At 34.4% G+C, this 11,486-nt stretch overlaps 1 protein-coding gene and 1 long non-coding RNA gene across 6 annotated transcripts; both read left to right on the forward strand.

The window, feature by feature from the left end:
- The first annotated feature begins 846 nt into the window (after nucleotides 1–846).
- Nucleotides 847–2,637, forward strand: LOC120270188 (cytochrome P450 71A1-like). Its single transcript, XM_039277220.1, has 2 exons — nucleotides 847–1,777; nucleotides 1,914–2,637. Exons 1-2 carry the CDS (start codon nucleotides 881–883, stop codon nucleotides 2,520–2,522), a joined length of 1,506 nt encoding a protein of 501 aa, XP_039133154.1. The 5' UTR covers nucleotides 847–880; the 3' UTR covers nucleotides 2,523–2,637.
- A 6,171-nt stretch (nucleotides 2,638–8,808) lies between these two features.
- LOC120270044 lies at nucleotides 8,809–10,825 on the forward strand. Of its 5 annotated transcripts, none has more exons than XR_005539547.1 (4): nucleotides 8,809–8,948; nucleotides 9,065–9,148; nucleotides 9,678–9,738; nucleotides 10,807–10,825. It is a non-coding gene; the product is annotated as an uncharacterized LOC120270044 (long non-coding RNA). The 5 variants fall into 5 exon arrangements; XR_005539546.1 differs by lacking the exon at nucleotides 10,807–10,825 and adding an exon at nucleotides 10,432–10,475; XR_005539549.1 differs by lacking the exon at nucleotides 10,807–10,825 and adding an exon at nucleotides 9,475–9,571 and having other exon boundaries at nucleotides 9,678–9,847.
- Nucleotides 10,826–11,486: the final 661 nt, after the last annotated feature.

Here is an 11,486-nt window from a genome sequence, read left to right on the forward strand (position 1 = left end):
GGAGACAGGGGATTACCCTGTATGAGTCCTTTTTTACAACGAATATAGCCCTGAATGGTTCCATTGATGATAATTTGTGTTTTTGCAGTTTTAAAATGCATTGTCTTTTCTTTCTAAATCCTCAAGAAAGGCAAATTGGTCTTCCCAATCTGCGTTAAGTAAATTCAATGCTTACAATATCCTCAACCACTCATATAAAATTTGAACTCTCTATTGTATTTAAAATTGTTTATTATTATTAGACATCAAAATATTATTTTAATACTACTATTATTAAATATATGAAGACATCATAAATATATTAAATCTACACCATCTCCATATTACAAGGATAATAATTTTTTCATTTGTCAAGTAAATGAAGATTTGCATATCAACTTCCTCTCACAACATTAATTGAGCTGAAGTGAGTAGCTTATCTATTTTTATAAATAAATAATAAAAAAATTACCTAAATACATATGTAACTAGCTATACCTCCCGCATCACATACCATATATCCATTCCTACATCGCATTCACATAATAATAATAATAATAATAATAATAATAATAATAATAACAAAATAAAAAAATAATAGAAAAAAACAAATAAGATTCCAAAATTATAGTCATGCATGGCATGCATCATTTAATATTAGATACATTCTCTATTTCTGTGTACATGATACAAATAAAACTCATCATCACCATTGTATTTTAACAAACTAATATCTAACAAACCAAACCAACATCACACATCATAAGTACACCAAAGTAATGATCTCATCTCAAACGTCACTCTTCCCTCCATAAATCCCTCTCCCCCTCAAACCAAATCCTCCACTGCATATCTCATTATCCCCCATCCTTCTCCTCCTCCAACACAACAAACCAAAACCATGTTTCTCCTCCTCCTCATCATCATCATCATCATCCCATTCCTCTTCCTCCTTCTCAAACCCTTATTCAATTCCAATTCCAAATCCAAATCCCAAATCTATCCACCATCACCAGCATCCCTTCCTTTCATTGGCCACCTCCACCTACTTCTTCCCATCCCCTACCGTGCTCTCCACTCCCTTTCCCTCATCCACGGCCCCATCATGCTTCTCCGACTCGGCCAAATCCCCACTCTCATCCTCTCATCCTCCTCCTCTGTTCGCTCCATGACCAAATCCCACGACATCGCCTTCTCCAGCCGTCCCAATCTCAAAGTCCCACGTCAACTCGTCTACAACTCCAAGAACATCTCCTTCTCCCCCTATGGTCCTTATTGGCGCCAATCCCGCAAGCTTTCCGTCCTCCACCTCCTTAGCACCAAGCGCGTTCTCTCTTTCCGTCCCATACGCAACTCCGAGCTCTATATCATGCTCTCAAACATCTCCAACCACTCCCTCTCTGGCCCCATCAATCTCAGTGAAACCATCTACTTCTTCACCACTAACATCCTTTGCAAGGTTGCCTTCGGCCAATCCATCAGTGAAGAAAGCCAGTGCCGCATGCTCCATGATTCCATTAGTGAGGCCGCCATGTTATTCAGCGCTTTCAGTGCTGATGATTACTTCCCTTCTCTCAAATGGTTGAACATGTTCAGCAATTTGGATTCCAAGATTGCCAAAATTTTCAAGAAATTAGATGGGTTTATCACCAGTGTTGTAGAGGATCATTTGATTGCTGGTGTTAGAGATAAAGATGATGATAATGCTGATTTGGTTGATATTCTTCTTTCTCTTCAGAAGAATCCTCCCTCTGGCGAGTTCTCCCCCACCATGGATGAAGTCAAAGCTATTATCCTCGTGAGACATCATTTAATTTAACCTGCATGCCCTTCTTTCCATATATATATATATATATATATATTGAGAACATTATATGAATATTACGATCATTATTTAAGGGTTCATTCATTTAAATCTTCACTGCTTTTTGTAGAATATGCTTGCAGCTGGAACATCCACCTCGTTCATCTTCTTGGAGTGGGCTATGTCAGAACTTATTCAAAATCCAAAAGTTATGAAGAAGTTGAAAGAAGAGGCAAAATCAGTTGCCGGAAAAGATTCAGTGGTGACAGAAGAGAATGTGAATAAGATGCCTTATCTGAAGGCAGTAGCGAAAGAAGTACTAAGACTGCATCCTCCGGCTCCATTGCTACTTCCTCGTGAGACCATTGAGGACATCGAGTTAGAAGGTTATAAAATTCCAGCAAAAACAAGAGTACTCATCAACGCATGGGCAATAGGAAGGGATCCAAAATCTTGGGATGCGCCTGAAGAGTTTATACCGGAAAGATTTATAAACAGTGATTTAGATTTCCGTGGTCAAGATTTCGAGTTTATTCCATTTGGTGTTGGTAGAAGAATTTGTCCGGGAATGCAATTTGCGGTGGCCACAATTGAGTTTGCTCTCGCAAATCTTGTGCATCACTTTGATTGGGAAATGCCAAAGGGATTGAGTGCCGAAGATTTGAACATGGATGAAGCTCAAGGTCTTACAATGCATAGGAAATATCCTCTTGTTTTAGTTGCAAAGAAGGTGGATTGATGCTCATGCAGTTAGTTCTCGTGCACCATGATAACTTATCTAGGGGTTGTTGTTATTGTTGTTGTATTGATAATAAGAGTCCTTCGGTGATAGGGCTTATATGTAAATAACCTCAAAAAGCTTTTTCCTATTTGAGAGGAAAAAGGTATCTTGGTTTTTACATAAATTGATTAAAAATAATATCTATTTTAAATAATGTTTTATTATTTTAAAGATTATATTAATTAATTTTAGCTTTATTTTTTGAAGAGGAGTTATTTTGCAATGGACAAATGTTAAATTTGCCAATTGTGCTTTATGTCAAAGTTTTAATTTAAGATATATTTTTGTTGAGTTGAATAAAACCTGGGGTTTTGTTCAAGTTTAATACCAATTCCACAAAATCAAACATATTATTATTATTATCATTATTAATTTTTTTAAAAAAACAGATAAATCACAAAATTCATTAAAATAAAAGGAGAAATAACATTAAAACACAAGTAATAAAACAACAAGTGAATTGGAAAACAGTTCACTAATAGTGGAGACTGGTACAACAAGTAAGAGAGCATTATAGGAACATATATAACAAAAGGGAACACATCTTCTTGGAATGACCAAATAACTTCCAGGGGTTTAGGAGCAAAAATGCTCCCTACTACTCTGCTCTACGCATCTGATCGCCTTGTTCAAGATATCTATCAAAGAACTCTAAGCTGTGTTTTGCTGTCCCGGCTGAGTTCTCCAATTTTGTCATCCTTACCTCTGGTGTTGCTTTCGGCCAAAGGTTACCCATGCTTATTCCCTCCTTTGCAGAACGTGGTGATGGGGCTGCATAACCTACTTCCTTATTTGGAATAGGCAACACTGGTTTTTAAAATATTCAAAACTAAATTAGATTGAATGTTGGGCTCGGGCGCATCATCATAGATCTGATTCAAGTTTGAAATTGGTTTAGAGATGTGAGATTCAAGCCCAATTTTTTTATTTTTGAATTGCACTTGCTTGGTTATGCTTGATCTCAATTAGAGGTTTGTGATACAGCTTAGCCTGAATATATATAGATGGATCCACCATCTTGGGTGGGATTTGAATCAGAAAGAGTTTGAACTACATTGGGCTTAGGCATAACAACTAAATAGTGCAATGATTTGAGTTCATTCAAAGGTGGGTTGGGATCCAGTTCATCAAGACTTGATCCCACCACTTGACAGTTAGAAGCCTTAGTTAGGTTTAAAGGTTTCTGTACAATGTGGTCACTACATAGTCCGGTCCAGCCTTTTAGGGCTTTCTCCAACCATACTGTATATTTGTTGTTTTAATCCAAATTTAGCACAGGATTAGCTCCAATCTGACGACAAATCCGTGCAGAAATTTGAAACCCTACATGATGGCGCAACATGTAGCATGTATCGTAGTATATGACGTTATATTTTTTTAAAATCAGTTTTTATTTTGAGTTTTTTTCTTTTTTTTTTTTCAATTTTAATTTTTAGTTTTTTTCAGTTTTATTTTTCAGTTTATTTTTTCAGTTTATTATTTATTTTTTTTTTATCTTTTTTGGTTTTTTAGTTTTAATTTTTAGTTTTTTTTATTTTTTCAGTTTATTATTTATCTTTTTTTTATTTTATCTTTTTTGGTTTTTCAGTTTTAATTTTTCAGTTTATTTTTTTATCTTTTTAATTTTTTTAATTTTCATAAAATTTATATTTATAATTTTATATTTTAATTAAATTAAATACCTTGTAATTTAAGTTTATATTTTTCAATTAATAAATAAAAAATTAACGAAAATAATACACGAAATATAACTTCATTAAAATTAACGAAAATTACACGAACAATAAAATAAAAACATAGAAAATAGTTATAACATAGATTATCATCGATAGCAATAAGAAAAAAACCACAACACTCAAAATACAACTAATGAAACCTGAAGTAGATTGGTCTAATAATTTGACATGTTATCGCCACTTCCACCAATATTGCCAAAGATATTATTAAACATGCTAGATCCAGAAGGGGGTGGTTGTTGAAAATTAAAGATGATTAAATTTATTACTAATATAAATATAAAAGTGTGAAGTGAGAAGAATATTCTTAGAATATCCTATTTTAGAGTTAAAAATAGAGATGGTGGTTGGAGAAACTTTTAATGTAGAAGCTATATATTTGGCGCTTTCGTACACAAAAATACAGCTTCTACAGTAAAAGTTTTTTCAACCACCATCTCTATTTTTAACTCTAAAATAGAAATATTCTAAGAATATTCTTCTCACTTCACACTTTTATATTCATATGATTAATAAATTTAATCATCTTTAATTTTTCACTTTTAACCATTGAATTTAAATATTATATTATTAAAATATAAATTTTAGTTCTATATTGTTTATAAATATTTATTAAATATAAAATATGATTAATAAACTACAAATATAAATACAAACATTACATTACATTAACTACTTAATAAAAACATAACATACAAACAAGCACCATTAGTGAAAACAACACACTATTAAAAACTAAAGTAGCACACAAGCTTTTAATTATCTTCGTTATTTGCATAGCGCAACCACAAATGTTCAATCAATGCATTGCGAAATGCAATATGAGCGTTTTTGTCCTTAATTTGCTTGTAATGGCTAATAAATTGTTCAAATCGAGCATCTTCATCTTGTACCAATTCAATTACTGGGTCGACACTTCACTTACATCCACGATTGGTGCATTTAGATCTCGTTCATCTTCGACTATCATGTTGTGCATAATAATACATGCAGTCATTATGTCGTGTAAGATATTTTTCCTCCAAAACCATGTTGGTCCTACCACAATTGCAAAAGGAGATTGTAGAACACCAAATGCCCTCTCGAAGTAATTTCTGCATGCTTCTTGTTTCATTGCAAAATATTTTTTCTTCGGAGTTCGTGGTTGATGAATAGATTGTACAATACTAGACCATTTTGAATATATGTTATCAGCTAAATAATATCCCATATGGTACTCATTTGCTTGAATAACGTAATGAGCAGGAGGAGCAATATCTTGTGCTAGGTTGGAGAACAAATTCAAAGACTCCAAAACATTTATGTCATTGTTGGTACCTGGCATACCAAAATAAGCATGCCATATCCAAAGATCATAATCAGCTACTGCTTCAAGAATAATGGTTGGACATCCATATCTTCCTCTATATTGTCCAGCCCATGTTGTGGGACAATTTTTTCACTTCCAATGTATACAATCCAAACTTCCTAACATACCTGGAAAGCCACGTTGTTCTCCAATGTGTAAGAGTCTTGCAATATCATTAGCATTAGGTGATCTAAGATATTGTTCAGTGAAAATCTCTACGATGGTTCGACAAAATCGTTTGAAGCTTTCAATTGCAGTTGGTTCACCGATTTGATATATTAGTTTGTAGCATCAGCAGGTAAACCATATGCCAACATTCAAAAAGAAGCAGTATTTTTTTGTAAACTAGATAACCCAACTCGACCTAGACCATCAGAGCGTTGTTGGAAGTAACTATCATGGTCCTTAACTGCCTCAACAATGCAAAGAAACAAACATCGTGACATCTGATATCTTCGGTGAAACATTTTAGCATTGTATCGTGGATTCTCCGAAAAGTAATCATTTCATAACTTGCGATCTACTTCTTCACGGTTATGATTGATAACAACATGCCCTGGAATAGAGCCACCATGGGGCGACAATTGTTCAGATGATTAAGGGTTAACTCTAATATCATGTTATTATTTTGAATAACATGATGCATTGCATCTTCTTCCACTGAAAATAGATCATACATCCATAACATATTGTCATCATCATCTGAAGATGATGATAATATATTATTTTTCAGTATTCGAAGTTTCTCCAATGTTGTAATTCATTTTGAGTATATGTTTATGGCTCTATAAATGGAAAGAATAATAAAAGGATCAATTTATAAGAATTGGGGACATTATTCAATTCTCTTTATCTTCCAGCATTTGGAAGTGTGACACGATAGGGTTTGGTAAGCTGATATCAAATCCAATGGTGTCGATGTAGATGAAATCCATCCAACGGTTGCTAAGAAGATAATGTGGCACGTTATTCAATCTCTTATCTTTTGGCATTGTGAAGTGTAACACGATAAGGTATGGTAAGCTGATATCAAATCCAACGGTGATGATGCAGATGAAATCCATCCGATGGTTGCTAAGAAGATAAGGTGGCACGTTATTCAATCTCTTATCTTCTGGCATTGCGAAGTGTGACATGATAGGGTTTGGTAAGCTGATATCAAATCCAACGGTGTCGATGCAGATGAAATCCATCCGATGGTTGCTAAGAAGATAAGTGGCACGTTATTCAATCTCTTATCTTCTGGCATTGGGAAGTGTGACACGATAGGGTTTGGTAAGATGATATCAAATACAACAATGTTGATGCAGATGAAATCCATCCGACAGTTGCTAAGAACACTACAAGAAAGTTATTGTTTAAAAACAGAATATTACAAACGGAATTTATTTCGTTTCTACTTGCAACCGATTAGCAGCAGAAACAATCGCTTTTAAATATAATCTAAACAACAACGGCTTACAAACGACTCAAACGTAAAATATCATTTATTTAAATATTAGAAAATATCCGCTTTTAATCCGCTTTTTAATAGAAAGGGACTTAGAAACGGAATTAAAAATTAATATTTTAATTAAATATTATTAAATATTGAAAATATCCGTTTCTAATCCGCTTTCTAACGTAAACGGACTGAAAACCGACTTAAAAATTAATATTTTATTTAAATATTACTAAATATTAGAAAAATATCCGTTTCTAATCCGTTTCAAATAGAAAGTGACTAGAAACTAGTTCTAAATATTAATATTTTATTTAAATATTTTTAAAAATAATTAAAAATATCCGCTTTCTAATCCGTTTCTAATGAAAAGCGACTAGAAACGAACTTAAAAATTAATATTTTTATTTAAATATTACTAAATATTAGAAAATATCCGCTTTCTAATCCGCTCCGAAATGAAAGTGAATGTAAAACGAGTTCTAAATATTAATATTTTATTTAAATATTATTAAATATTGAAAAATATCTGTTTCTAATCCGTTTTCAATAGAAAGGACTAGAAACCCGGATATAAAAAAATTAATATTTTATTTAAAAAAATTATTACACATCTGTTTCTAATCCGCTTTCTAATAAGCAGTGACTGAAACGAACTTAAAAATTAATATTTTATCTAAATATTATTAAACATTAGAAAATATCCGATTCTAATCCGTTTCAAATGATTCTAAATATTAATATTTTTATTTAAATATTATTAAATATTAGAAAATATCCGTTTTTAAAACGTTTCTAATAGATTCCAAATATTAAGTTTGGGAATTGTTTCCATGTTTGACTTTTAACATCACAAAAATCAAGTACATGTCCATTGTTAAAACTGTATATATTAGCTGATATAAATTTTAGATAAATGCTAAAAAATATAGTTATTATTCATTAACATAAAATTTACATAAGAGCAAGGAAATATCCTTCAGCCATACTCAAACATTACCACAAAAAAATCATTTTTTTATTTATTTTTTAATTATAAAAAAGGACATTCTAGAAGAAGCGCCCTCTTTCGTTCTCTTTCTCATTGTACCAAGAGTTGGGGGAAACCAAGAGAGGGGTGAGGAGAGAGCGGCGAGGGTGGCGGCAAGCTGAAGAGTCCCTTCCCTTCGGAGTCCTCCCAAACAGTCTTCCAGATCGCCTCATCTCCTCCTCCGGTGTGCTCTCTCTTCACCGCCTTTATCCCCTTCTCTGTCTCCTCTGTTACCCTTCTTCTCTTCGTCCTGGTGACCACCGATGTCATTTGCATCGCTGCCAGATCGCCTGAGCTGGCAATCTCGTTTAGAAATTCAAGTCATCGCCTTGTAAGGCAGCGCGATCGTAGTGCCTCGCCGCCTCAACGGCGGTGTCAAAGGTACCAAGCCAGACATGAGATCCCTTCCGATTTGGATCTCTGATCTCCGCCGCATACTTCCCCACGGCCGTTTCCTCACCCACGGTACCTCCTCATATCCCGTGCTGGCTCCGGTGCCGGTGCCGGTGCCGGTTCCGGTGAATCATGCCACTCAAACACGGGCGGTGGCGGGTGCTAGATGGATAGCGCGGCGGGTCGGCGTTCTGGGTCGAATCTGAAACTAATAATGAGCGCAACTAAGTTTGGGATCCGATAACAGTAAGGATCCGCTGCTAAGTCGGTGAAGAAGTCTGGTACCGCGTTGAATCACCGAGAAGATGCTCGCGTATGAGGACGAGCACGAAGAAATCCGCTGCTAGGTTTGATTACGAGCTAGTTTTTTCTCTATGGTTTGGGACCTCTCCGGCGCCAACCTCCATCCAATCCTATCTGAATTCGCTCCATTTCGGTATGGTATTTCGATTCTATTGATATTCTCTTGTTGTTCCTAGGATTTTTCCCCCTTTTTTTCTTTGGTGTGTGTTGGGATTCTAGGGTTTGGGATTTGATGCACTTTGTTTGCAGGTGTGGGGGTTTGTGGAAGCTGTAGGAGCTGATTTGGAATTTTGGGGGTGATTTCGTTTCTAGGTTTTGGAACAAACAAATGAGGTTTGTAGAAAATCAATTTAAATAAAGTTTTTGAGGCTATTGCTATTCCATTGTTGTTAGGAAACCATCCAAAGTTGCACAAAGTACAGGACTAGCCATGAAAGTAAATCCCCAGCATGCATTATTTAGTTTGATTCAGTCTAGCTATCTTTGTAGAGTTTGTTTCACAAACCATTGAGCTATTTTTTTATTTTTTTATTTTTTTCTGATATTTGATGGAGTTCTTTATTGTTGGTTTTTATCATATTTTTAGGTTTTTGAATTTGAATGAATTTGCTGCTTTATTTGGGTTGTGATTAGAATTATTTGCATGTAATGATCAATAGATTGATATTTCCAAAGCACTAAAATGGCGCTTCTCCAGTTAATTGTTAGGTGAATGGACTGGTATCCTACATTTAGTTGGGACACCTCACATAGAGTGTAAGTGGCTGCACTTGTGGCTAAAAGAGACTCCTCTAGTTCCTGAATAGTTTGAGTGATCTTTTGAACCTCCATAACCTTCTGATGGTTTGTTTTCCTCCTGCAGCATGAAGAAGACATTCATTTAGGTGAGCAAGTCAACTGATGAAGCTTATTGTCTTAATACGGTAAACAATCTCAAACTTTGCCTGCAAGATTGCAGTTTGTCTCTTCAACTCAAGATTTTGATTCCGCATGTTCTCTACTATCAATACTTGTTCTAGAGTACTGCACAGGATTTTTTTCTGCTTTCGACCAATGCCATGTCCTTGACTTAGTTACTCTGTCGATAACCAATGCCACTGTTGTGCAAACATCAGATCATACTTTATTTATTTTATGTGTTACAATTTTGTTTGTTGTTTACCATTATTATTATACACATCAGAGCAATATTCTTTTATGGTTAGGACTTGGCTGTTGTTTGGAAGATAGCACTCTTTTATTAAGTTATTTTTTATACATTTGATAACATCATTAGATTACATCATCAAAATTTACTGGTTATGTAATTATAATCAATGTTTAGGGGCAACATGCCGTTTTTGACTTGTCTTTGATGTTAATTCAAAGTTAAACATGCCGGTTTTGTTAGGTGAGATTGAAAGTACAAGCTAATGATTCTATGATTAGATTAACTAAACCTACTTGTCTTCTCCTTCTTTTATGTTTCATGTTTTTATCTTCTTTAATGTAATGATTGTTTGGAAAATCCCCAATGCTTAATGCAGGTATGTCTTTTGGTTTTTTAATCTTAAGATTAGGGTTTTTGCCAGATCTGATGATTGTTTTTCATGTCAAAATTTGATCTTTTTTGCAAGGGGCTTTGTGGGACTGGATTGAGTTGTTGTTGGACTGTGGGATGGGAAAAAGAAAATTAGGGTTTTGTGATTTTGATTCTCGTAGATTTTCTCATGTTGTGTTTGTGGAATTACTCCCTCTCCGATGAAATTTCATTGTTAGATGTATTGAGATGACAACGAATGCCCCTATACTCTCTATGATAACTGCAAACTATCTAGTCTTAGCATTCACTCTTATACAAGTTGCTTTTCAATGTCTCAGTGTGTTATTTTTCCTTCCATGGCTCTTTCGCTGCACTTTCACTTAAAGACTTATGTGTTAAGCTTTCTCCACTTTTTGTCCACTTAGTGTCATGAGAGATATATATATATATATATGTTCTTTTTCTTTAGTGCTTCATCCTGGTTTAGGTTTCATGGTGAATCCATAGGCTGGACTAGAGATGCTTGGTTTTTGTTATGCTGGTATTGAAATTTAATGTTGTTAAATTTGTGTATTAAGGGAATTTTCTTTTGGTTTACTCCCCTTTCAGTTTGGTCATTTGTCTCATCTTTTCTCCCAGCTGTTATTTAGCTAGTTCCATTTATTAATGAAGTTGGTTATTTTGTTCTTGTATACCTTGTAACTATTTCTGGTATTATTTCGTTTGTTTTGTCTTGGATTGTCTAAGCTTTATTAGGGGCTTGTGGTTGGTATGATTTCATACTTCTATGTTTTCTCTTCAACAAAATTTTGGTTTTGGGTTTACAAAATATGAAATTTTGTTTTGTTAATCAGGTTTCAAATTGAGATGAACAATTTTTTTAACTTTTTCTTTTTGGGTGGCCATGGTTAGAGGTTTTAACTTTGGTGGGGGTGGTATTCATGGCACGTTACTCTCTGAAGAAGGTTTCAAGGATAAATTGAGAGAATGGGTGGAAAAATTCTCAAAAACACGATTACTACCAAGGTTGTCGAGACAGGCCGGTGATGACCAGCTAAGCTGGGGTCAGTCGATAGGTTCAATAGGGTCGAGCCGGGGATGAGCCGGGGTCAATAATTAAATAAAAATATTATAATAATTAATAATAAG

This window comes from Dioscorea cayenensis, chromosome 10, assembly GCF_009730915.1.
Source record: "Dioscorea cayenensis subsp. rotundata cultivar TDr96_F1 chromosome 10, TDr96_F1_v2_PseudoChromosome.rev07_lg8_w22 25.fasta, whole genome shotgun sequence".
Taxonomy (NCBI): Eukaryota; Viridiplantae; Streptophyta; class Magnoliopsida; order Dioscoreales; family Dioscoreaceae; genus Dioscorea; species Dioscorea cayenensis.

Coding starts and splice junctions, on each gene's coding strand:
- LOC120270188 (XM_039277220.1), top strand. CDS start 881: ATGTTTCTCCTCCTCCTCATCATCATCATCATCATCCCATTCCTCTTC. Junction 1,778..1,913: donor AAGTCAAAGCTATTATCCTC/GTGAGACATCAT, acceptor TGCTTTTTGTAG/AATATGCTTGCAGCTGGAAC.